Genomic DNA, 25,821 nt, shown 5'->3' on the forward strand with positions numbered 1-25,821 from the left:
CTATCTCAAATTCTAAATTAAATTATTATTATTGTTATTATTATTCCATTACAGAGGAGAATGCCTCCTTTTATGCATATTATTTACAAGAATAACGATCCTAAGCTTCAGAGGTAGTTCTACTCTTGCTTGAATTGGATAGCCGTCTCATTAATCTCTCCAAAGCTTCTCTCATCCACAAATGCTGGCATCCTTCTCTAGCTTCTGCCACTGTCACCTGGGATAACCAAACCAGCATAATAACAATTCAGATAACTTTCTTTCTTTCTTTCTTTCTTTCTTCCTTTTTATCCCAAATCTTATCAGAATCAAAACTATCTAACTTACCCATCTCCTATTTCGCACTTCCATCTCAGGCCAGTGTACTAATTCCTCTGTAACATTCAAAGGAAACAGGATGCCTTCATAGATTGTGTCATGAGATCTACTCTTGTACTTCCATTTGCCAAGTCTACGCTGTGATGAAGAACACCAAGTACTTTGTCAGCTGCATTGCTTCCCTCTGCTATAAGAAAAATAAACAAAAAATTCTTCTCGAAAGAAGAAGAGATTTTTGGCATATCCTAACCTCGATGTTTCCTTGTACTCCGGCTTCCTCCAATGCCTCTCTTAAAGCTGCTTGCTTTTTAGTTTCATCAGTTTCCCAACCTCCCTGAGAGAGAGAGAGAGAGAGATTCAGATTCGGTCATTCTAAGTTTAAATCCACGCTTCATTTCTTTTGTATTTAATTAAGATCGATACCTTGGGAAACAACATCCCATTTCCTTTCTGAGAGCTGATCACAAGAACTTCCACAGCTTTGTCAGGATCATCGGAGCTCGAATCGTCGACGTTGAATTTATACGGAATGCATCTGGTAAATAAAAAAAAGGGGGAGAAGGAAACAAATCATTTCAGAAAAACAAAATTGGAACCGAAGCTTATTCCATCTTTCCACCATAACGATTGCAGACGAAGAAGACCTCCTCAAATCACTCAAATAAATCGAAAGAAGAATAAGCAATGAGAGGGGTGTTACGAGAACTCACCCAACAACAAGCCGACGCCCATTACTACTATACCGCTGCAATTGCCTCCCTTCTCTCGCCACCAGCGACATCATCTCTTCCCAAAGTAGTCTCCTCTTCGCCCTTCCTCCCCACCCCCAAAATGCCCCTCCCTCTCGCTCCCTTGTCCCCTGTCTAACCAACCAAAAAGAGGACGAATTCCCTTTCCGACAGCTCCCTTGCCAACAAAAGATCGATCTCTCTGTTTTCTCTCCTCAAATCTCAGCGTAGAGGAAAATGGCTAATTTGTTCGACGACAGCGAAGACGACGCCTTTATATAGAAAAGACGCGAGAAGCGCGTGGGCCCTCGGCACGATCCATATGTCCTTCGTCGTCCCTTCGATGTGCAGAAATAAACAAACCCATGTAGATCGGCGTACGTGGACCTTGTACCCAAAACCTTTGACCCCTCTCACAAGCCAAAGGGTACAATGGTAACTTTTACTTGCGTGTGCGATTAACTGCAAGATTGGGTTGTGGCTTAAGGGGGCCGTCGGTTTGTAATGATGGGGTCAGGGCAGTTGATGGTTGATGGTTGACAGTTGGGTTCGTTTCGGCCGGCGGTTACGTTCTTCCCCGCATCCAAGATTTAGATTTCTTAATATGTTTGAAAGGGTAAAACTGTAAATATACGGTCTTCGTGGTTGATGCGATCTACATGTCGGCATTACGTAATTTTCAACCGTTATAATAGAAAGTATCTAATTTAAGACTTGAAGACTAAGACAACTCCATTCGTCCTCAAGTTGAAAAGGGGAGGGGGGGGGGGGGGTTGACTTTAGATTCTCACAAGAAATTAACTAATAAATCGCTCATCTAATTCGGATCCTAGCAACTAAATTGAATTGAGTTAATAATCCTATGTACTCCATTTATTAAAGGTATGATATAAAGTTATATTTTATCTCATATCGCTTGAGTCGCTGATTAGTTTAACAGTTTAATAGTATATTTTATGATTACTTGCTTAAAGTTATTAATCTGGTACCTAACTATAATTTTAAGTTAGAACGCAGAATTCTTCATTTGAATTTATTTGCAAAGTCAAAATAATTAATCATATCAAAAGTTGAAAATAATGCGCTCTAATATCTTCTAGTGATCTATTCTTATTTGACATCAGACGTCGGCAATGAAAAACTATCAGCCATATACGTATATTGTCTAGAAGCAAATTATAAAGTCAACGGAGACTTATAAGATGCATTTACGATCGAAAACATTTGAAAGCCTTCTCTTTCATATGACAACCACTTGTTGTCGAAGTTGGCAACAAATGCCAAACCTCATATGTCAGATCTCGTACAAGCTTAGTTCATTTGTTTCTGGAAGTTTTTGACCATGTTTGCTACCAACATTATACCTAATTTGTGAGTTACAAATTTATTTATAGTAAATATGACTTGTATAATTGTCTAATCAATTCATACGTGAAGAAGAATAAAAAAAACTTTAATACCCTCTAAAATTTATATTCTAATATAATAGTTATAATTAGCAAATCAGTACTGGTTCTAAGACCACGTTATATTAAAAAATTTAGATTGCGTTCGCCTAACTTTTACGTTGCATATTTTTTTCCGATTAAATTTTCTCTCTAAGGTATGATTGTGATAGATATGATTATATCTTAATTACGAGTGATATTATTAATTATTAGATATGTTAAATTTAATTTTTTTTACCTTTTAAAAAAATAGATTTAAATTTAAATTTGATTCTCTATCTTTATTTGTTATCAAATTTAGTTTAAATCAATTTAAACTAATGATAGATATATGTAAATATTTAAAAATTAATTTAAGAGATATAATTTAATTATACTTTCATCTTGATTATAAAAAATATCGATACCCTTATATATATATACACTAAATTATTAAGATAATATAATTTTTTTAAATAAATATTTAACTATTAAACCGATAATACTTTTTGTTTTTGTTTTCATTCCTATTATGTTCTCAGTATCTTAACCATTAGATACCTATTAAGCTGACCAATAAACACTTACTCTTACGGCATCAAAGAAGCACTCTTACTAATTTAGTATCTTTTAGTACTATAAATAAATTACTTATGTATTGATGATAATATTCTTCCAATTACAAGTACGTAGACTCGCCCAATTAAACACAAAACTATTCACATTATAAATCTACTAAATAAGAGTAGCTCTATCTGATATCTTTATATAAAAAGATAAAAGATCACTGCTTCCTAACTGATTAAGTTTTCAACATAATCTTAAAGTAAAAGATCCCTGAGTTCCTAACCACTAAGCCTATGCGTCACTCATTTAATTAAATCCACTTTATCGGTTCATAAGAAGGAAAAAAAATAATAATAAAATCTACATCTATCTATGTAAGTATGTTATTTGGTGTCCATACCTACACCAGCAAGAAACCCAGTTCCTCATCCTAGCCCACACAAAAACCATGGGTATGTCCTTATCTTCTCAGGGATGTTGGGTGAGTCAGCATCTACATATACGGATAAGATGTCCTAATTGCTTATGTTTTGGAACTGGCGTTATGCACCTGAAGTCCTGAATGCATATTTACTGCATGACATACAGTATATATATATATATATATATATATATATACAAGGGGCCAAGAAACAACTATACCTCTTTTAGAGCCCATTGTTCTCAATTTCTCATGAGAATGGAGGAAGCTAATCCACATATAATCGACTACATTTCACTTTGCAAAATATTTTACACATCTCTGAGCTCATCCATTCATTGGGTCAAAATAAATAGGTACATTTGGAAGTATATGCATCCAAGAATAAATAGCCTCTTTATATATCTCATTGGTGTATCAAGCTTTCAGATTCTAATAAAGCTAGGCATATATTATTGGGATTCCTTTTGAGATATATTGGCCCACAGATATGTATGATCTGAATGGACTGGGAATATCTCAGTATATAGGGATCATGAACTTTGTTCTCATTTTTCTCTCCTATCATCCCAAAAGCATGTTAATTAAACTTGGAGATGATGATACAAGTTCTTTGCACGAGAGATGTATGTGATCAATAAAATAACTCAATATATAGTCAACACATTGGGTTTGACTGTGCAGATATATAAGTTCTTAATTAGTTCCACTTCAACATCTTGCAGCCAAGACCTAGATGAGCTTGGTCAACTTTGTCAGGCTCTCTAAATTATTTCATTATAAGCTTCATTGTCATACACACAAACATGCATATACATACGCACACATATATGTGTATGTATGTACATATGTGTACATGTTTTTTTGTATCTATGTAGGTACTTTTGTATGAGTTATCTAAGCGCTATTACAGATGTTCCCATTCATCAATGCAATAAGAACCATTATTAACTTCATCACTAGCAAGTAAATTTAGATGCTGGTATGTTATCTCTGTAATACACATTGTTTGACTTGATTTTTTCAGTGAGATAAAAAATTCTCTTCATAGTTTCACAATGCATAAGGTTAAGGTAAGTTCTATGAAATAACCTTTAGTTAGAATTTAATCTTTAAAGTTTGTCTTGCTAACTCAAAGGATAACTACAGTCTTACTAGAATTTGTTGCCTCTGTATCTGATTGAATGAAGCTATTAACGGCATGACAGTAGCTTCCCTAGAGAGTATCCAATCTATACGCCGCGTGGATCTTTTCTTCGCGCGTTACATATCTCACATATCAAGATTTTCGCGCAACGGTTTGAGTACATTAACGCGCAAAATCCATGCATATCTCATGACTATCTGCTTTAGGAGATACCCAGTAAGCATTTATCAGTGAATTAAATTCGCTTGAACCGACTCGCGCAATAGCAGTATTTATATGACACATCCTCCCTCAAGTTTCTGCAAGAGCTTCGGCACTTTCTTTCTTCTCTATGCAATTTTAACATGGCATAGTACTGGAAGCTCTTCCAAGATCTCCAAGGAAAAGGAAATAGGAAATTCTTTCCATTTTTCTAAGAAGGAGCTGGTAAATTCAGTCTCATAGTGCTTACTATTTAGTTGTTGCTATCTTTCTGTTATAATTAGGCCTCGATCAGGGAGGTGCCTAGAAATTGTTTAGTTCTGCTAGTATGCAGAGTAACATTAAGACTGATAACATACACTCTGAAGTTTGAGATCTGTAATTTGGTAACATGCATGTAGTTATGTGATGTATATAGCAATATTACCTACTTCAATCTATCAGATACAAAGAGGACTAGGCGATTTTTATTTTTATTTTTAATCAGATACGAATTGCTTTAAAAAGTTGAATTATTGTTTGTGCTGCAAAGATGTTTTTAAGTTTCATTACTTTCAGAGAGAATCGGATCGAAGAAATGGAGCCATCAGACTTTCTGAGGCAGATCAGATGGATGCGAAACCGCCTCAATCATCGTCGCAACTTGCTCATCGCCATGTTAGGCAGGCCATTCCTGAGCACTCAACTGGCACAAGATTCTGAAGCACTACTGCATCAGTTGGATGTCACTGAGCTCATGGCGATGGCCAGCCGCCCAAGGCCTAGAGTCCGCAGGAGCTTGCCATTGACGTTCCACCAGCGATACGATTGTATGATACAAGACCTGGAGCATGAAGTGGTGAATGCTACACAGCAGATGCTGGTGAGGGAGAGGAGGGTGTCGCAAGTGGTTGTGACGTGGTTTGACGTGCATGCAAATGCCAATGCCAATGTCAGTTGCAGGATTTGCATGCAAGTGTTTGAAGAGGGAGAAGTGGCTGGTGAACTCAGGGGGTGCTCTCACAGGTTCCATCTTACTTGCATTGCTCAGAGGTACATGCTTCGTGCCAGGTGTCCCGTTTGTGACCATCGGATCTGATCATTTCCATGTCCTAAATCTTTATGTCTACAATAAGCAATGCATGCACGGAGTCATGCATGAGTCAGTAGCCCTCACTCTCTCTGTCTCTCTGTCTCTCTCTGTGTTTATATATATGAAGTGCAAGATGTTAGCAATGGAATGAGTTTGGTTACCTTGTTAGTCAAGCATAATGTTTTGGGTCGGGCTGAGATGTGAGCTGTCGCACTTTTATAAGATGGGCCTAAGGTAATTATAGCCCAAGCCCAATCAAAGAGTGCACTGGGTATTAAAATAAATGATCGGCTCGACTAAAGCAACTCAGACTCGGTTAGACGTGATCATCGGGCGAGCTAGGCCGGGTTCAGACTGGGCTAGAATATTCTAGCCCGTTACCGCCCATTAGCCCATTAGACATTGCGCTTGGGTTGGATATAATAGGTCTACACATAATGGATTAAATATTAAAAAATATTATATTTTATTGGGCTAAGTTTAATGGGCTTATATGAAAATATTTTAATTATCTTTCATAGGAACATACTTAAATATTAATATATAGTTTACTAAATATTCAATGTTGGACTAAAAAAATTATAGGAATATGCATGCATATGGGTTGGGCAACTATCATCTCGAGCTCGAGTCGAGTCGAACCTAAATTGAGCTCAAGTCGGGCTTAGCCCGGTTAAAACTGGGTGGGTTCGGGTCGAATTTAGGCGAGTCGGGCCTAATGATCATATCTAGACTCGGCTTGAGCCAAGCGTAAACTTTATTTTTAGGGTCAATTTGAATTTCGAGTCAAGCTTGAGTTGAAACTGACTCATTCAAGCTTAGACTTGGATTCAATCTGACTCAGCTTGAATAATAAGCTCAGTTTAGCAAAATAGCTTAGTTTGAGGCTTGGGCTTAAATCAGGCTCGTCCGACTCGACTTGAGTTCGGCTTGAAAATAAACGCGATTTAGATTCAGACTCTGCCTAGCTAAGCCGAGCATAAATTTTAGACTATGCCCAAAATTACTTTCAAACCAACCTTACGTTGGAGCCGACTTGCTCAAACTTAGCTCGTTTATACTCCTAGAAATGCTTTTGCAGCTCTGAGTTGGCTTGTTTACACCCATATAAATGTCTTACAAAAGGGGTGGAAAATGCTTAATAAGAGACTTATCTTAAACATAATATTATCATGTATATTTATGTAGATGGAGACTCTTGGCTGAGATATTTGAAGTACTCTGTGGTCCAGATGGATTTAATACAATGGAGTGGACTTTGGTTGCAATAATAATAAAAGTGGATAAGAAGATATGTTATCCCCTAATAATTCATTTCAGGATTCACTTTCGATCATGACAACTAACTAAACATGGCAATAATATTTGCAAGAACCTCGTGTCGGATAAACTAATTAAGCTACGATCTTACAAAGAAATGATTTGATGCTTAAATATATGGTTGCCTCTGCTTACAAATGAGGTGCAAAATGAGTTAGGTATCAGGACCATGTAGATCTCCTTACAAAACTGACCAGGAATGGCTTTTTCTAAGGGAGATGATGGTACACGGGATCGCTGAGAGAAAAAGAGAAAGAGATGACGAACATTATTCACATGCTACTCCTATTTGTGTGGATATGCATCCATTCTCAATAAAAATTACTTCACAGGGTTTTTAATTCGTTGATAGATTACGACCATATGGATTAATTATACTTCTTCAAAACCATCTCTCTCTCTCTCTCTCTCTCTCTCTCTCTCTCTCTCTATATATATATATATATATAAATGGATGCATAATTGCTTACTTTCTTCTTAGTAACGGGTATAATTATGGAGTTAAACTTGCAAGTATTTTTCATGACCGATAAATGTTTCTATCATTTTGTGGCCAGTTGGGTTTGTGGGCCCGGGTGGTCTCCTACGTACGGCCTTATCGCCGGGAACTGCGACTCTGGCCGCACAATTCGAGGATTACGTTACCTCTCTTTCTTTTAACTTAAAGCCCATTTAACGGTTTTAACGTCCATGCCTGCTTTTGCTTCCCATGCCCACAATCCAGATGTCCTACACCTACATGGACCCCCCGGCCCCGGCCCCCACTCTTGGCTTATCGCCTCACGTGCCAAAATTAGCGGTAATTTTTCGGGAAATTTTTCGGACCCCGAGAGTGGCAATTTCGTACTTTTTGCCGCTCCGATGGCCTATTTAAATCGCGGAACACTCAAAATCGCCTCGGCTCGTTGGGAAATCAAAAATGGCAACTACCGCGGTCACATCCTTCGTCCTCTTCTCCCTCCTCCTCGTGCTCGCCTCCGTATCCGCTGTCACGTTATCTCCTCCCTCCTCCTCCTCCTCATCCGACGCCGACGCCGGGTCGAACTCCACGGAGTTCATCCTCGCTTGCTGCCGCCGCACGCGATACCCCCGCCTCTGTTTCGCCTCCCTCTCCTCCTCCTCCGGCAAGGTCGGACGCGACCCCGTCCGCCTCGCCCGCACCGCCGCCGACGTGGCGCTCTCCCGCATCCAATCCCTCTCCCTCCGTCTCGCCGCCCTCCGCCGCGAGGCAGCCGCCGCAGGAGGCCGGGAGGCGGCGGCGCTCCGTGACTGCTGCGACATGATGGGAGATGCGGCCGACCTCGCGCAGCGGTCGTCGAGGGAGCTGGGGGGCTTGGAGGGGGCGGTGGGGCCGGAGGTGGCGTGGCGGGTGGGGAACGCGCAGACGTGGCTCAGCGCCGCGATGACGGACGAGGACACGTGCTCGGACGGATTCGAGGGGGTGTCGGGGCTCGGCGGGGTGAAGGGGGAGGTCTCGGCGCGCGTTGAGAGGGTGAAGCGCTTCACGAGCAACGCCCTCGCGCTCGTTAACATGCTCGTTAATACTTAATTAATAGCCGTTGAGATCGAGATTAAGTTCAACATTAAATTATAGCGTTTGCACATCTTTATCTATTATGCTTGAAGGAAGATAAATATTATAGGATTTCTTCTTTGCTATATATTTTTTTACCATGATATTATGTTAAAATGTGGATGGGTTGGTGTGTAGCATGTTGTTGCTTCTCAAATGTTAGGCAAAGACCAATCATGGCATGTATTTACTCAAAAGTTCCACTTTTTAGTAGCCGACCAAGATGCCTTCCTTGCCTTGCTTTAAGTATCTAAGCTGATCAAGACTCAAAAAGTTGCCAATCTCACGTAAAGCATCTGTTTAAATACTATTCGTTTCCTTCTATCTCCTCCTATTTGTTAAGAAACCAGCAGCAATAACTAGTGCTCTATCATTGGCAAATTTATCTTGCATGCTCTCTCTTATCTCACCTTCTTTCTGCTAAAAGCGCAGCTTTTGTATCTGAACCCCAGAGAAAACTAATGTTGCTTCTTCCTTTCCTATTGGCATCCTAGCTGTAAAGATGCTTATAATATAAGAGCTTATAGGCTATATATATAATGACTAATTCTGAACGATAATAAGGTTACACAACGAGCTAATTCTTTGGAGCAATCATTTTTTTGGGGGGGGTCTTTCCCGTTGTAGAACGTTGGAAAATTGAACAGCCCACCCATGACAAGCGAGGTAAAGAAACGAAAATGGGAGCAGGCATGCAGCAAAAGTAAAAGTCACCACTCGTCCCTTTCTTCTTCTACCCACTACTAATTGCTTGCAAGTTTGTTTCAACGCCTAACTCGCCGCACATTAAGGTATCGCTCCACCCCCACCGCCGTCATTTCCTCTCTCTCTCTCTCTCTCTCTCTCTCCGGTTTTTCTACACACACGCGTGCTTCCCAATTCCCACGCCTCTCCTATCCCATCTCTATCCTATTTCTCCATTAATTAATCAAACTATAACTTTTTTAAAAAAAAGTAAGAATGAGTGGATATGGGTCGCTATATTCTATAAATAAAACATTTGCATTTTACACCCTACATTTAAGTGGTTTTACGATTCGTACCCTATATTTTAACATCATGAGGGAGAAAAGAGAGAAAAAAAATCATCCCTCGATAAACGCCAATCCTAGACCGTCCGATCCTTCGGCCCCGTGACGAATCGCTCCAGAGTCGGGGTCCGCAAATCCTTCTGCGAATAGACAGGTGGCGGTGTGCGATAAGGCATACCAAGAGACCGGGTTGGACCAGGTGGGGTCGATGGCATTGTGGGAGTTTTACGGAAATATACAATGGCATTGTCGTAATTTATCGCAGATTCCATTCGCCCATCCCACTATCCCACTAGTATTTAAAGGGTCCCAATCTTCAATCAGACCATAACGGTTTCTTCGTGCGACTCCTGAAATTATATTCCTCAATTCCAAGAAAAAATGTCTTCCGAGATCCGCTTCTTTCTCTTCTTCTTCTTCTTCCTCCTCCTCATTGCCTCGGGATCCGCGAGGATGACGCCAGCGCTACCCGTGAACGGGCCGGCGGCGGCGCCGCCGAGCTACGGGGTGAACTCGACGGAGCTCATCCGTGCGAGCTGCGGCGCGACGCGATACCCCCGCCTCTGCTACTCCTCGCTCTCTTCCTACGCCGGATCGGCACACCTCACCCCAGGGCGGCTCGCCTGGCTCGCCGCCAACCTGGTGATCTCCCGCCTCGGCTCCCTCTCGGCCCACGTAGCCGCGCTCCGCCGCGCCTCCGGGGGACGGGAGGCGGCGGCGCTCCGCGACTGCTGCGACGCGATGGGCGACGCCACCGACCTGGCGCGCCGCGCAGCCGGGGAGCTGGACGGGATAGAGGAGTCAGCCGCGGCGGGGGCGGGGCCGGAGGTGGCGTGGAGGGTGGCGAACGCGCAGACGTGGCTAAGCGCAGCGCTGACGAACGAGGACACGTGTGCGGACGGATTCGAAGAGGCGGTGGGGAACGGAGAGGTGAAGGGGGAGGTGTGCGCGAGGGTGAGGAAGGTGAAGCAATTTACCAGTAATGCCCTCGCTCTCGTCAATTCCCTCGTCCATAGGCCGTAAAGCTAAAGTTCGAGCTATTCTCTGGTACAGTGGTTCTCGTGTAGATGTCCTTTCTAGTCATTTCAGTTTTTCTGCAATGCAAATATGTGACAACCTTTTCATATAAATTATAAATCAAAAGGTGAGTTTTATAATATCACAAAAAGAAAAAGAAAAAAAAAAGTGGTTTAAAATTTTTGGATGAATAAGTGAAAGATAAACTAGAAAGAAGTTAAGTATGGTTCTACCAAAGTGGTCCTAGAATTTGGCTGCTTTCCTTTTATTGCCAAAAGTGAACCATAACTTAGATGGAGCACGATACAAAACCATATACATTAGCTTCTACCTTTTTTTGTCATGAGAAAATGAGATATACTAAGAAACAAAATTGCACCACTAAAAACCCTTTGTGGTCTGGACCCATCTGGGTCAATTTCTAAGAGAAGTTTAATTATTCTCTAACCTTGCCAAAGGAGTCTACTAGGATAAAACTTAACTTTGAAACCATTAATGGAATAGGTTTGTACAGCAGAGGGACCTAAACAATGGACAAGCTTGAAGCTAGCAGGATAAGACTAGTTTGCAGTAACTTCTAGTTCCAGAGATGTATAAAGACAATCCACTGCATCAGTAGATATTATTTATTAAAGTACCTAAGTTTATTAGTTATTATTTTATTATTTTTGTCCAATTAAAAAATGCATTGCAATCAAAGCTCAACTGTACCAAAAAAACTATTATAGAAAAGAATTCTAGATTCTCCGTGCATTAGCACATGGTGACAATTAAGGCTAATGGTTGGATTAACAGCTTGGTTCACATTCAACTCTGCGTGTTTTCATGGGGTTGCATGTGATGGCCATCTCATGCATGCATACTTCTAGACTTGTAGTAGCCATGTTAAAGTAGGCATCTATAACTTCTCATAGAATGATAGAATGAGAAGTTATCAGTAGGAGAGAGTTTGAATAGAGAGAAGCAAGGGGATCCAATAACCTGGTAATTTGCGGCTGCTTAACATGCATCCCAAATGGTTAGTAGGTGGAAGAAGGTATTCTAAGTTCAAACTTCTATGATGCTCATTTTCAGAAAAGCTAGAGATTTCTTTCAGAAGAAAATGAAAAGGAAAAGAAAAATGCAACGATGCAACTATCATTTGATTCATATAGATTTGTCTGTTTCAAGAGGCTGGCAATTCAATTCTCTTCTACAAGAAGAGTACAATTATACTACATTTATCGCCTTCGAGGCTAAATTTTACAAATCAAACAATACAAATATGTATGCCGATAAGGACATAAGAATGCGTACAGTATAACATTGTCAAAAGTTAATAATTCAGTTCTCCTGCTTGAACAGATGATATTTGTTTTTCCCCTGAATCAGAATGACCTCCTCTTCCGTTTGGCCTAATTCAACTGAGCTACCTTACTTGATGTCAAGATTGGACAAAGAAATAAAATGCTGTCAGCCATGTAACTGATCTGCTGCTGACAAAGGTATGGGCCTTACATAGAAGGCAACCTGGAGAGATGAAGACCATAGGATTAAAGATCTTTTACGAGTAACAAGCAGTAACTTCAGCTCAAAGATTACTCCACTGTATAGTAGCATACTGCTGCATACCCCTTTATCTGATGCTACAAAGCTTTATACACTATAGACTCTACATGATTCGACCATTGAAGACTATTATTTAAAGAGATTTTTTCAGTACTTTTCAGATGAAACCTTGATGCCATGAATACAGTTTGTTTTCCGAGAACAGAAAAGAAACATAGTCAAGTGTTAACCTCTTCTATTTTCAGAGTTAGAAGTTTATATAAGCAAACAGTTACATGAACACTGTCAATAAGTAACAAGCTTAGTCACTTCTACAATTATAAGATATCTGCAAATAAAGAAACAATAGTGCAAAGATGTGAATATGACTAATAAATTAAGATACAATACCAATTTTTTCATGTTGTCCTCCAAGCATTTGCCAGTTCACAACTCCGAGTTTGTTGATCAAGAACAGAAACCATTTCCGATTTCATGCCCTGATCTTCCAGTGGAAAAGGAGGGGTCCAGCCACCCTTTCTTCTTTGCCTGTTCTACGTAAAATTCAAATTGTTTTTCTACATCTGGCACATCCAACACCAGGTCATCAATACATTCTGCCACTCTGCCAAAACCCTTTGCCATCTGATCTGGTGTTATTAAACCCACAGAGTAGAACTCTACCAAGAATCCCCACAGTCTCTCATTCTTCTTCTCCATTACAGTCACCAGTGCCTTCTTAATAATTTCATGATGGAAAAATGGCATCCCAAGCTCCTTTATGCATAGATAAGCTTCTCGCAAGTCGCCGCCAGATTCATACTCTTCTAGCAACTTCCTTATTTTGTCTTTAACATCGTCAATCTCCCATCCTGTTTTATTGCTACCGCCACCACCCCAACACCGCAAAATCCGTTCTCCTGAGAGGCGAGCATGAAGTAGTGAGTTAGCAAGATGGAGCACTTTGCTTCCAACGGAATCTGAATCATCACAATTATTCCCAATTTCTTCCAAGTGATATGGAGCCAATACTTCATCAACCACTGCTCTAGCTAAAAACATCGACAAATCCTCGATAACAGCCGGTATATCCAATGCAGTATCCTCAGCAGACTCAATCAACAACTGAAAGCCTGTTACAACATCCTCTGCTGGAAAACACAGGGATGATAGCAAAATAGAAGCCATTTCTTTCTCCCTATTTTTCCTGTCCATTGCTAAAGTAATTAGTTTCTTAATGAAGATAGCATTCATTGGGGCGGAAGAAGAAAAATTTTCTGATTCTAAACTGCTAACCACTTCTATGATGTCACCGGTCAAGAAATATTCTTGAATGATGGTTGTAGCTTTTATCTTGAAAAGCCTCACTGTATTATCCTGTATTTGTTTTTCAGGTTGAAAGTAGAGTGACTGCAATGAGGAAGCACACAGCCAACCTTCTGAAGATGCCTTAGATATCAAGGATTTCAACAGGACCCTCGCAGTTGGGATGTCTAAGGATAAATCATCGATGGTATCGATAAGTCGATTGAATCCTTTAGATATTTGGCTTGCATTAATCACTCCTTCTCCAGATGCTACCTTTAAGAAATCTAAAATTAGGCCTTCATTTGCCTGGCGCTCCATGGCCAATATCAATGCCCTCTTAATTATATCATGGTGGAAGAAAGGAACCTTTAGATCCTTGATGCATCTACAAGCTTCCGCCTTGTCACCACTAGCTACATACTCAATTAGCAGGTTATTTATCTTAGCCTTGACTTCTTCCACTGTCACATTCTTGCTTCCACCCCATTTTCTCAGTATAATATCTGCACAAAGCGGGGCTGACAAGTAACTCTTTTGAGCTCTCCTTATAACTTCAAATCCCTTTGAGTCTTTTGGTAAGGAGTCAATTTGTTTTGTCAAAAATACTGGAGGAAGTATGTCATCAACAACTGCTCTAGCTATAAACACAGCAAGGACATCAACAGCATCCGGTATATCGACAGACAAGTCATCTGTGGACTCAACTAGCTTACAGAAACCTCTGTATACTTGTGTAGGATTAATGACTTCCGCATAGAGAGATGACAGTAGGATTGCAGCCATTTCTTTCTCCTTATCATGCCTATCCATGGATATAGAAACCAGCTTCTTCACAAAATAATAATGAAAGGATGGTGAACTTAGATCTCTTAGTTCATTCGCAGTCGATAAAATGTCATCAGTATTAAAGTATTCCTCCACAATCACAGTGGCTTTCTTTTTGAAGTTCTCAAAGTCAGCTGATGCTATACTAGGAATGATCTCGCAAACTTCCTGCAAAAATAAAAATAGGACAAAAACTAAAACATATTTCAGTAATGCCAAAGACCAGAAAGAGAAAAAAAAATGATCAAGAAAAGGTATTCACAGAGGACTATAAATATGTTTCCTGAATTTAAGATAAGTACCTCACTGCTATCATAGTTTGGATCACTAAGATCAACATAATAACCACCTTCACTGTCAAGTAATCCACCCCATGTGCCTTTTCCACCTGACCCACCTGTCAACTTTGTATGATTTACTCAATATTTGAGAGTCAAATTTGGATACAAAATTATCAACAAGTAATGATTAACAGGTTAAAAGTGATTCCAAGTGGTGCATTTCCACATTCTTTACAATGTATCCTGGTATTTTATAGCATCTAACTTCCAAACTACGAGTCTATTAATATGCAAGACTTTTGTTGTCCAGCTACATGACATGTGAGACACAATGTGAAATGATATAAATGTCCGACAATTATATACCAAATCACTAAATTACATTCATACTAACATTAAGGGAGAAGCTAAGAAAAAGCCATACCCTTTTTAGGGCTATCTTTTCCTGAATTCGATTGCCTAGCATGTTTGGTTGGGCTCCCTCTGTTGGAACTTTGCTTGCCGCGAGGTGTTCTAGGTGACCGCGGCGATGTGATCTCCAAAGGGGAAACAGTTAACGGATCTTCACTCTCTGCAGCAGATCTAAGCAATTCCTGGTGCTCCGCCGATACAAAACCATCGCTAAACTCCATCACGCAAAAGCCCAAACTGATCAATTACCACTTCATATTTCCCAGCAGGGCGTGTATAATACTAAATCAGCAACTGGTACATTCTTCATGCTGATAAATTTCAATAGGCACCTCAGAATTCATAGAATCCAAAGGTGCCTCTACCAACTTCGCCGCTGCTCCTAGCAAATTAAACCATCTTCTATCTTAGGGCGGAGCAAGAAGTGAACATATCCAAATTTAATTCATCGAACTATCTTTCTCATCAATTGTCGATATAAAACACAATAGACCCCCCCAAAAAAACTCGAAACTATCTACAAGTTTAGACCTTCATGTTTAAAACTATTCTGACCAAGGAATCATGCACGACTAATATAATATAATCAACGCACTTGAATCACTATAGCAAGATCTCCGATATAACCACAATACACAACACCGAATCAAGTAGACTAAATGAGATAACTTTGCATTGAAATCATTCCATCACCTTACCTTTAACCAGTAGACAGAGGGAGAGGGAGAGAGGGAGAAGAGAGGAGAGCGGAATATATAGCAATAAAAGGGCGTGTGCGTCAAGAAAGACATACGACTATGAACGGCTAGGATTTGTCTGATAATAATTTGGATGGAAGATAGGATGTCAGCATAGAAATTTATATGCGGACGAAAGCTGTTGTCGGAATAACAATGGACAGTTCGGAGAACGGTTCTAGTCGACCGGTTCTTCGTCCATGGCTAGCGGATCTAATTGAGTGTTCACCGGAAAAACCGCTAATGACCCGAGCTGGGGAAATGGGCCAGGATTTAACTGGGCTTTTGGATAAAATAATTTCTGGGATACCTAAGCTATCTACCCAATTCCCACGTATTATTTGACTATTTGTTTCTCTTTTAATTTTTATCCTATCTTTTATCAATAATTTTTTTCGAAATTCTATTTTTTAAGAGTAATTATATCATCTAAAGTAAGTATGTTTACTAATATACTAGTGGTTGAGATGAATTATATGGTCAAAATAATAAAATAATAAAGTAATTGGAATTGATTTTGGACATTATTCACTCACTCCTAGTATTCTGTCTGCCAGATAGACAAAGAGATTGGTAGGCCAGGGGTGAATGAATGATTGGGTTGGTGGGCCAAATGTAGGAAATTGGCACCCAAACCCAGCCCACATGCAGCTCCAATTATGAACTGTATCATTGCTTGGGAAAATTTTAAGCATGACACCAAATGTACAGTGTGCAGTACCTCACTAATCCATCGAAATCAATCCTTTTTTTGGCCCATCTCCATATGCCAAGTGCCCTTTAATTATAGTGAGGCAGGACTGCCAGATAGATCCAAATCATAGTATACACCAACACAAACATCAGCTGATGTACCAAAGATGGAAGCTGTGTGGAGAACTTTACCATTACTTACTTGTATACTTCTTGTATATTTCCTCAAAATTAATTCTTTTTTTTTAAATACTGTAAAAATAATAGTTTGGAGTGATATCTATTGTATATATAGATACATTTTAGGACGAATTCTAGAATGCCTCGGATCTAATTTTATTTCTGTCACTTAATCCTCTAAAATTTTTTATCGAAGATGCTCTAAGTTCTGGCCAAAGTATAAGAGAGTGTAATATATATATATATATATATATATATTAAAATATTTACAATGAAAATAAGAGATGGTTTAGAAGGATGGCGAATGAAATGGAAAGTAAAGTAGCGTGGTAGATTTTTTGCGCCACGGAGCGTTTGTCTTGTCGTACGGGCCACGGCGCTACCGGTGTTCCACGGGAACACTTTATCGTCCGGACCGAAACGGACCGGCGAAACGCGTTTCCTCCAGCCGAGAAGTCTTCGTACCCAATCATCGGAGCGAGTCCGTTACTTCTCGTAACTCTCTCTCTCTCTCTCTCTCCAATGGCGGTTCCTTTCTCCTCCTTCTCCGCCTCCTTCCCCAAACCCTAATTCTCCCATTGGAAACCCTAATTCAGAGGGATCTCACTCCAATGAAGCCGTCTCCTGAACCCTAACATCCGGCTTCTCCTACGATCCGTCCTTGGCCGGAGGATGGCGATCGTCACCGGAGATCGGTACCTCGAGTACCTGGTCCGCTTCGTTGAGCGCAACGCAGGGCCGCTTCTTGACGGAGCCCTAACCCTGAAGCTAAACCCGGTGGGACTCCACTACGTGCAGTCGCGGCTTGAGGCGCTTCAGGAGCTGGAGGCGCTCCTCGCCGGAGCACCGGTGGATTACCTCCGAGCCTACGTCTCCGACCTTGGGGATCACCGTGCGTTGGAGCAGCTCCGGCGAATCTTGCGGCTGCTGACCTCGTTGAAGGTGATCTCGGTTTTGCCGGCGCCGGCCAGGGACCCAACGCCTCTCTGGTTGCTGCCCTTTGGACGGCTTAAGGTTTTGGAGCTTAGAGGGTGTGATCTCTCGACCTCCGGGGCCAAAGGATTGCTCGAGCTCAGACATACCCTGGAGAAGCTCATATGTCATAATTCCACGGTAAAACTTTTGTTTCCCAAATCCTCTATTTTTTATTATACAATTAATTTTGTGCATATTCGACCTGTTATCAATGAGGTTTTTGGATTCTGTATTGTATTGTGATCATGCTAAATTGTTGTGCCCTGAAAGTTCTAGCTTTTTTTTTTTTAAAAAAAAGAAAAAAATCTTCTTTCAGCTTCTAGGTTGAGATTTTATATCTTCCGAGCTTGCAAATTTCGGTACTCTAATCAGTTCTTTATCAGTTAGTTGGATTCTCTCTTATGGGGTTTGATTACGTTAGATCTCTATCTCTTGAAACTGCTAGTTGCCATTTTTTGTTTTATTGGCCTTAAATCTTGTTTTGATTTTCTGGTTTTTTTTTCTTGGCTTTTCTTTTAGCTTATAGATTGAGATGTTATTATGATACTGAGGTGCAATGTTGTTACTACTTCCTAGGATCATGAGCATCATATTATAGAAAATTTAAAGGGATTGTCTTGAATCTTTGTTATGAATTACAGGACGCACTTAGACATGTATTTGCTAGTAGAATTGTGGATATAAAGGACTCTCCAGTATGGAACCGCCTTTCTTTTGTTTCATGTGCTTTTAATGGCTTAGTCCTAATGGATGAGTCATTACAACTTCTTCCTGTTGTTGAAACTCTGGATTTGAGTCGGAATCATTTTGCAAAAGTTGACAACCTACGGAAGTGCATGAAGCTACGGAACCTGGATCTTGGATTCAATCACCTCAGGTCTATAGCATTGTTGGGCGAGGTAAGAATGGCTTCTGTGTACCTTCCTTTACTTGGATGGGTTTCATCATTCTTTCTATGCATGTTAGTTGATTTAGTAAGAAGATGAATTGATGATGTCATGATACACTGTATGATGTAAGTAACATAAGTAACACACACACGCACACACACACACGCTCTCGCTCTCTCTCTCTCACATTTAAATAACTGTACTCTTTATTTTGTGCACATATCTTTGCTTGCAATGTATGCATGCTTGTGCTTCCATTGAAAGTTTGGATTGATCAGTTGGTTAGAACTGAAAACTGTGTAAGAAGGTATAGACATTTAGCACTGATCATGTGATATGAGAAAGTGTATTATGTGATACATTTTACTTTAATGGATAACAGTTTACTCCTTGATCTTTATGATGATAGAGACGCAGAAGGACTTTCTGCTCTAAATGCAGTTTTTTTGCTTTCAAATGGATTCTTGCTTCTTTGATATGCTAGTATTTTTCTTTCTGGAAGTAATATCTTAGTAGTAGATTGAAAAGATGCTTCTATTTTATATATCAGTGGCTATAATATGTACCATTAGGTGATGAGTGTTGCTCTTCTGCCTCATTCTTTTTAATCTTTTATGCTCTGCTGTTTTACTCAAGCAATATATTCAGATAAACCTTTTCTTGACTCTGCAGGTTTCTTGTCGGATTGTTAAACTTGTTCTGAGGAATAATGCTCTAACTACTTTGCATGGGATTGAAAATCTGAGATCACTTGTAGGGCTTGACCTCTCCTACAATATAATTTCCAGTTTCTCCGAGTTAGAGATACTTTCTAGCCTTTCTTGTCTGCAGAGCCTATGGTTGGAAGGAAATCCAATTTGCTTTGCTCGGTGGTATCGGGCACATGTTTTCAGTTTCTTCTCCAGCCCAGAGAAAGTAAGTTATCTACATGCATTGATGTATTGTGCTTTTATTTTCATTATAGTGATGCTAAAACTTCATGTTCGACATCACTAGCATGCTTTTTACCTTTTTCTACTTTTTTGTGTGCTTACATTCTGCTTCAGTTGAAATTAGATGACAAAGGGATTAGCACAGGAGAATATTGGGAAAGGCATGTAATTTTTGCAAGCAGACAAAAACAGCCTGCTGGTTATGGATTTTACTTTCCTGCAAAAGATGATCCTGAAGATGAAAGCAATCTGAATGCTAAAAGGGTGAGCAACTCTTTAAGTGATTAATTTTTTTTACCTTTAATCTTTCTCTCCAAGATAATTCCTCTATAATTTTAATTTATGACATCTTTCTATTAATATTTTCAGAAAAAGATGGGAGATCATGATTTCTAGATTGAGTGCATGAATTTGTGTAACATTCTGAAAGATGATATATATAACTATCTTAAATTGATTTTATGATTGTAGAAAAAGAATTCACGTCTTGCCTGTATTGAGGAGGAACAAAGGAGATATCTGTGTGAAGAAATGGGGGATCAAGAATCAATATCTTATGACAGTGATAATTTGAGAAAAGAGGAGAATTCCATTTCTGATGGTGAATCAAAAATTGTTGGTTTGATAAATAAAGCTGAAAACATGAAAAAGGAGAAATCTGTCCTTTGGTTGCGAGAATTTAAGGATTGGATGGATCAAGCCACTGAGGATGCATTGGGCAATAGGCATTTTGTAGAGCTCAAGTTCGATCACAATAAAGGAAGATATCCAGCACACAAGAAAGACCATATGTCATTTGGGGAAAGTGCAAATTATGCTTCAGATATGGCTCAAACTTCGGAAGGTGGGAGTAGCTCAAATTTCTTGGCGTCTGACATGTCACTCAGGGATGCATGCATTGATGCTAATGGTAAAGCTCTTTTGGAACCCTCAGAAGTGAATGTTACCGATATCTCAATACATAAATCTGGAACCGAAACAAGTATGGAGCAAGCTAAATCAAGGGCTCCTTTAAGGGAACCAAAAGATCGAGAAAATATGGAGCAAGATCCATCAAACTTACTGCAAAATCAGTTCCCCTTGGAGATGAAAGATCGTTTGCATCATAGTTCTTTGACAGTTGATGAAGGTGATGCAGTTAATTCGAAGACAAACTTAGCAACATTAAATCCCATTGATGAGGTAATGGAATCACGCCTTCCCACCATAATCCCTGGGTCACCCCCACAATATCGGGAGGACATTCTATATCAAAGACTCTATCTGGAGGAAGAGTTCTTGCAACTCTCAGCTGAGCCAGACTCTGTGGGATCATCAGATAGTGGCACCAGCTGTAGTGATGATGCTTCATGTGACTTAGATTCATCAAGTTCTGAAGATGATTATTTATCCATGCAAACATCCATGACATTGGGTATCAATGGTCAGTCAACTGCATTTCCTTGTAAAGATAATAGTTTTGAGCAGAAACATGAGAAAGAGGTCCTAAGACTAAGAGAGAACAACACAACATCGGATCATTCTGGCAAACAAGATTCTGATAGTGACCGATATTCATCAGGAAACAATAACAAACAAGTTATGCATGATTCTTCAGATGACAGTGTTTATCAAAGTGATCAGATGGTTCAAGATGTTGGTGGCAATGTGAGGCGGGGAGGAAACCGAGAGCTTAAGAGAAGGGTTATCCCACTATCTGAGAATTGTACTGATGTGGCACCAAGATTTTTGAAATCTAATGGAATAGCAGAAATTGGTAAAAATGATACAAAGGGCATATATGGCCAGACAAATTGCCATTTGAATTACTTCGAATATTCTTCTGAGGAATTAAGTTCAAAGAATCAGGATGAAAGTATTTTACCCATAAATGGTGCTACAAGTCCATCTGTGAAAACAAAGACCATCTTTCTTGACACTGAGCAGCATGAATATGTGAAAGACTTCTTCCATTCGAAAGTTGCGGATCCGCAAGAAACTGAGACTTGTGAAGAAGTGGTTTGTTGTGAATGTATATTTCAACATTCTTCAAAATTTCAAGAAAGGTGAGGGCCATATTATATATTTCTATTTTCCTTCCCAATTGTCCATTGGTTTGCCATGAAGCATGTAAACTGTATGTCCTCTCTTCTTGCGAACCTCACAAATAGGAAAAGTAGCTGCTTGTCTGATACCAAATAGTAATAAATATAGAAATGCTCACTGTGCCAAACTGCCAATAACTGAAGAATGTCCAGTATTATTTTTTAATATCTTTCATGGTGTTCTTTTTGGTCATATTTGTTATAAAATAGTTAAAGTTCTACCGAGAAAAAAGATCCATGCTGGTGCTTTGCTTGAAGGCTTCTATTTACCTTATAAGTTCTCCAGTAATTTTTGCAGCGAAGTTGCTTTACTGCGGAGCTGTAAGAACAAGATTTATGTGCTACTCATTGATGTAACACCTGATGGGAAAAGTAAGTTCTTGCGAAGTGAATGTGTCATGCAATATCTGCTTCACCTTACTAAACTTGCTGTACATTGAAGTCAATTTCTTGAATAGCCTCTGTGTATAATTTTATAATGGTTTTGCAGGAGACATATGTGGAGTTTTGGAAAGCCATAGGCTTGAAGATGTTAAAAAAGTCATGATAGGATTGGGATTGCAAGCAATGAGGTCTGATATTATCTCAAGTTTTTCTCATTTAGCTTCAAGTAATAGAGTGTTTATCTCCTTACTATTGTTTCATAGGGTGAACATGGGTGATACAAATTATGTATTCTTAACAAAGTCTATTGAGAAAGCAAATGATGTGCTCTGCCTTTTAAAGTTCTGCAGTTCTCCACCGTTAAGTAATGGATACTCTGTGGAAAGGTGATTTGATTTGCCAGTCTTCTGATGTAAATGGACTGCTAGATTTTTCTTTTCTTTTTGTGATTGGGTGTCATTGCGAATTTAAATGGGCAGTTGGGAGCAGGTCCAGGTTAAATTTCTTGAGCAACATATTTGTGGAAGTCTAAAGATGGGCATATTCTTCTATTCAATGTTGTTGTTCTGGAATGATGATTGTGAAGGTATGATCTTGTTAATTTCATTACTTTAACAGTACATAACAAAATCATTTTTATGTCTATGAATATTTTCCTTTTTGTGGTCATTTAGATGCTTTCAGAAACATGTCTTCTCTCACCACATTCATCCCCCAAAGGTCCCAAACCCACAATGCCCTTCCTCTTAGTACTTCATCTTCCATTGCCACCTCCTCAGCCTTTAAGAGCAGATGCTCTTAATTCATTTCTTCTTTAAATTGAAAAAAATATAATCGTTAGCTTGGACGCCTTTTATAGCACTTACTGTGTAACTGTGCAGAGGGATTGTGGGAGTCACGATCGCTTTTCGTCATTGAAGGATCTATCCTTGTTTGCATTGAGAACCTTGTGCAGTTTGGCTCTTGTATCAATGATCTGGGATTATCTCCATATTTCTCTCTTGACTCCCGCTGCCTCGTCAGTGACATACTAGAAATGGTAACTCACATGTCATTCTTATTTAATTTCATTTTTAGTTTCCAATAATGTACGGGTAATGTCGTTTTTTTTTTCTTTATGTGGAAATGAAAGGTTTATTTTACCTTTGATGTGCATACAGATTTTGGAGTATCCTAGACAGATGTCATAGACTGATATTTGTTATAAATTACAATAATCAAGTATTTTATACTCCGTTTACCAACATATAAGAGCCTGTTAATAAATTATTCATAGAATATGCTCCTATGCTTCTATCCTTTCCATATATTAAGTCGAAATGCTATGATTATTTTGGGTTTTCAACGCCTAGGCATTGGTACTACGAGTAACTTGTGTCTTACTGTCTTCAATTATTGTGTTTATAAAATAGGATATTGCATGTCCATCGAAATGAGCTACTTATCTGTAAAGATATATAATTTGTGCCTGTTTTTTTAACCCAATTTTACTTTTCTTTTAACAAAATCTAAATGTGAACTTTGAGCAGTCTTTGTCAGGATTGACATCAGCACTTTGAAAGAGTTGCTCCATACCTTCATATATGTTGCCATATATTCTGTTTCCTCTCTTGTAACCTAATCCTATGTTCGGAATTGCATCCAAATCCAGCTATGTAGCTCAACTGGCTTTGGGTGGAATTGAAACATTGAATAAATATAAGAGATAATGCTACTGAGTTCAAAAGAACTCCAAAATTTTTGCTATTTCTTTATTTGTGATTTACCTCTCACCGCACTTTGGATTTATCATTGTCTTCTTGTTATTGACGATCAAAAAAGTAATTTTGATTATCTAAAGGGGAAGGGTGGCTTTCTCTCAGAAGTTTTGGAGCTTTACATATAAAGGTCTAATGAAACTTTGGGCGGGTTTCCTTGTGCTGCAGCAATTTCAAGTATTATTACTAGTTTCCAACAGGAAGGTTCTCTGCAATACACAAAAATATTGTCATTATACATGTATAACTTTTCACCTAAAAGTTAAATGCTAACAAATTTGCAGCATATGTTCAGTTAGATACATACTTCATTCATTGCTGATGCATTTATTTTAGGCATTCTCCTTGTCCTTCTCTTTTGTCCGACAATTATGCACTTCTCTTTTATTTTCAAGTTGTTAATTCTTCTGTATATGGAACATCATTGGCACTACATGGTGTGTTAACCCAAAGTATGATATTTCTATTTGTACAGTCCATTTAACCCAAGAGTAGTTTGTTAAGACATTTCATTTCCTCTTTAAACAGAAATGACCAAAAAATCATTGAGGGAAAAAAATGTGTGCGAAAGAGTCAACTTTTGGGCATCATTTTTGCCTTGAGTGCTGCTGTGTCCATATCTTCCATTAATTCTTTTTTACCATTTTTAGGCATTGTACTATTGATCCATCTTTTTCCCGATTGATGTCTTTAGGAAGGTGACGGGCATCTCATGCACTTTGTTTTACACTTTGCAGTGTGCAAGTGTTTTAACCTAGTGCTGATTCTTAGTCATACCACACTTCTTTCAGGTCACTGAACTCCGTGATGATAAATGTTTGACCCTGATTCTGGATTGTCATACATGTGGGGCTGGATGCTTTACTAGGGAGATTAACATGAAGAATCAGAGGGCTGATGCAGTTGCAAAGATTCATACATGGAAACTCAAGTGGTTCTCAGAAGACACTCTGCTGAAGTTTGTTGCTCTTATAAAGGCAATCCATTCAGGATTAGTAGCATCTCCTTTACCTGTAAATTGTATATCTTGATGCTTTTGTAGAGTTCTTGGTGTTGTAGTCATTTCATTCATTCTTTTCCAAATCTTTTTCCCCCTTCTTTTGTGTACAGGTACATTTTTTATAGGCATCTCTCTAGTTCTTCATATCTTTTGGTTTGCATCTCTTAGCAATTTTTTCCATCTGTTGATGTGTATAGAGTATTAAATGTTAATTGTGAAATAGTTTAAATACTATTTGTAATTCTTGTTTAACATATCAGACCAAGGACTTTCTTGTTTGACGAGTGGTTTTGTTTTTACATTTTAAGTCATCTGATCCTTATTTCTATTGCACCTGCAATGTAGAGACATCTTTTTATCCTCAATGTGCCAAAACTAATTCCAGTTTATTTTTAGCCCTTGTGATCTGCACTTCTGTTCCTAATTCCTAATTTTCTGGGAGGACATGGACTTGGGATTCATTCTCTTTTAATTTTTCGGACTGTTATATTCCTATCTACAGACTGTTAATATTCCTATTTCCCAGTGCTACTTTACTATCTCCAGTCCAAACAACCCAATGCTGAGAGAGAGTATTTATCTTGGTGTCAACACCTACCAAAACATGAACAGTTGATTACTGACATTCCTGTCTTTAGCTGTTAGTGTGACACTCTTGAAATTATGCTTTTACTACTCATCTCTCCAGTTCTACCTGTTTTAAATCTAGCTAGCTAGCTAGCAGCGGGATTGTTGGAGATTGAGATTGGCTACCTTGAGCTTGAGATTTTTGGAGAAAATATTGACACAAGTAGTAACCCATGCTTCATTACTTTTTTTTTTTCTCTCTCATTTTATTGATTACAAGCCAGGAGCTTAATAAATGGGCTAGTAGCATTTCTTATTATGACCTCCATCATAAGTTAGTAAAACATTACTACTGAGCTATAATATTGACTTTTATTTTATTTTTCTTAATAAAAGCAAAACAGAGAACATGTATGCCACCCTGCACCATAGTAGGATGATAAAAATA

At 39.0% G+C, this 25,821-nt stretch overlaps 5 protein-coding genes across 9 annotated transcripts; 3 read left to right on the top strand and 2 right to left on the bottom strand.

The window, feature by feature from the left end:
* Window position 1: 1 nt before the first annotated feature.
* Window positions 2–1,294, bottom strand: LOC140787342 (nudix hydrolase 17, mitochondrial-like). Its single transcript, XM_073136214.1, has 5 exons — window positions 1,029–1,294; window positions 742–853; window positions 569–652; window positions 328–456; window positions 2–217 (listed from the first exon to the last, which is right to left on the bottom strand). Exons 1-5 carry the CDS (start codon window positions 1,100–1,102, stop codon window positions 101–103), a joined length of 516 nt encoding a protein of 171 aa, XP_072992315.1. The 5' UTR covers window positions 1,103–1,294; the 3' UTR covers window positions 2–100.
* Window positions 1,295–8,114: 6,820 nt separating this feature from the next.
* Window positions 8,115–8,883, top strand: LOC140787153 (21 kDa protein-like). Its single transcript, XM_073135937.1, has one exon. The coding sequence runs from the start codon at window positions 8,121–8,123 to the stop codon at window positions 8,748–8,750; it is 630 nt and encodes a 209-aa protein (XP_072992038.1). The 5' UTR covers window positions 8,115–8,120; the 3' UTR covers window positions 8,751–8,883.
* Window positions 8,884–10,152: 1,269 nt separating this feature from the next.
* LOC140785639 (pectinesterase inhibitor 11-like) lies at window positions 10,153–13,893 on the top strand. Its single transcript, XM_073133583.1, has 2 exons — window positions 10,153–10,852; window positions 13,744–13,893. Exon 1 carries the CDS (start codon window positions 10,187–10,189, stop codon window positions 10,826–10,828), a length of 642 nt encoding a protein of 213 aa, XP_072989684.1. The 5' UTR covers window positions 10,153–10,186; the 3' UTR covers window positions 10,829–10,852; window positions 13,744–13,893.
* LOC140785638 (MA3 DOMAIN-CONTAINING TRANSLATION REGULATORY FACTOR 2) lies at window positions 11,933–15,889 on the bottom strand. 2 transcript variants are annotated; one of them, XM_073133581.1, is made up of 5 exons: window positions 15,873–15,889; window positions 15,188–15,556; window positions 14,785–14,879; window positions 12,761–14,650; window positions 11,933–12,331 (listed from the first exon to the last, which is right to left on the bottom strand). In XM_073133581.1, exons 2-4 carry the CDS (start codon window positions 15,393–15,395, stop codon window positions 12,818–12,820), a joined length of 2,136 nt encoding a protein of 711 aa, XP_072989682.1. In that variant the 5' UTR covers window positions 15,396–15,556; window positions 15,873–15,889; the 3' UTR covers window positions 11,933–12,331; window positions 12,761–12,817. The 2 variants fall into 2 exon arrangements, with proteins under 2 accessions (XP_072989682.1, XP_072989683.1); XM_073133582.1 differs by lacking the exon at window positions 15,873–15,889 and having other exon boundaries at window positions 14,785–14,886; window positions 15,188–15,368.
* A 1,287-nt stretch (window positions 15,890–17,176) lies between these two features.
* On the top strand, window positions 17,177–25,087 carry LOC140786936 (uncharacterized). 4 transcript variants are annotated; one of them, XR_012108718.1, is made up of 11 exons: window positions 17,177–17,897; window positions 18,401–18,658; window positions 19,322–19,564; window positions 19,696–19,845; window positions 20,053–21,626; window positions 21,952–22,037; window positions 22,156–22,237; window positions 22,313–22,435; window positions 22,539–22,635; window positions 22,931–23,088; window positions 24,598–25,087. XR_012108718.1 is itself a non-coding variant. In XM_073135653.1 (11 exons), exons 1-11 carry the CDS (start codon window positions 17,457–17,459, stop codon window positions 24,835–24,837), a joined length of 3,462 nt encoding a protein of 1,153 aa, XP_072991754.1. In that variant the 5' UTR covers window positions 17,177–17,456; the 3' UTR covers window positions 24,838–25,087. The 4 variants fall into 4 exon arrangements, 2 of the variants coding, with proteins under 2 accessions (XP_072991754.1, XP_072991755.1); XR_012108719.1 differs by having other exon boundaries at window positions 21,964–22,037; window positions 24,598–24,950; XM_073135653.1 differs by having other exon boundaries at window positions 22,529–22,635.
* Window positions 25,088–25,821: the final 734 nt, after the last annotated feature.

The sequence above is a fragment of the Typha latifolia genome, chromosome 4 (assembly GCF_019914945.1).
Source record: "Typha latifolia isolate L0001 chromosome 4, TyphaL0001v2, whole genome shotgun sequence".
Taxonomy (NCBI): Eukaryota; Viridiplantae; Streptophyta; class Magnoliopsida; order Poales; family Typhaceae; genus Typha; species Typha latifolia.

What these genes read in the sequence shown, in the direction of transcription:
- LOC140787342 (XM_073136214.1), bottom strand. Translation starts at nt 1,102, where the DNA reads ATGATGTCGCTGGTGGCGAGAGAAGGGAGGCAATTGCAGCGGTATAGT. An exon ending in GAGTACAAGGAAACATCGAG is followed by an intron (nt 457 to 568) that starts GTTAGGATATGC and finishes TCTTCATCACAG; the next exon opens with CGTAGACTTGGCAAATGGAA. An exon ending in AAGTGCGAAATAGGAGATGG is followed by an intron (nt 218 to 327) that starts GTAAGTTAGATA and finishes TGGTTATCCCAG; the next exon opens with GTGACAGTGGCAGAAGCTAG.
- LOC140787153 (XM_073135937.1), top strand. Translation starts at nt 8,121, where the DNA reads ATGGCAACTACCGCGGTCACATCCTTCGTCCTCTTCTCCCTCCTCCTC.
- LOC140785639 (XM_073133583.1), top strand. Translation starts at nt 10,187, where the DNA reads ATGTCTTCCGAGATCCGCTTCTTTCTCTTCTTCTTCTTCTTCCTCCTC.
- LOC140785638 (XM_073133581.1), bottom strand. Translation starts at nt 15,395, where the DNA reads ATGGAGTTTAGCGATGGTTTTGTATCGGCGGAGCACCAGGAATTGCTT. An exon ending in AAAAGATAGCCCTAAAAAGG is followed by an intron (nt 14,880 to 15,187) that starts GTATGGCTTTTT and finishes CAAAGTTGACAG; the next exon opens with GTGGGTCAGGTGGAAAAGGC. An exon ending in CAAACTATGATAGCAGTGAG is followed by an intron (nt 14,651 to 14,784) that starts GTACTTATCTTA and finishes TTATTTTTGCAG; the next exon opens with GAAGTTTGCGAGATCATTCC.
- LOC140786936 (XM_073135653.1), top strand. Translation starts at nt 17,457, where the DNA reads ATGGCGATCGTCACCGGAGATCGGTACCTCGAGTACCTGGTCCGCTTC. An exon ending in TCATATGTCATAATTCCACG is followed by an intron (nt 17,898 to 18,400) that starts GTAAAACTTTTG and finishes TATGAATTACAG; the next exon opens with GACGCACTTAGACATGTATT. An exon ending in TCTTCTCCAGCCCAGAGAAA is followed by an intron (nt 19,565 to 19,695) that starts GTAAGTTATCTA and finishes ATTCTGCTTCAG; the next exon opens with TTGAAATTAGATGACAAAGG.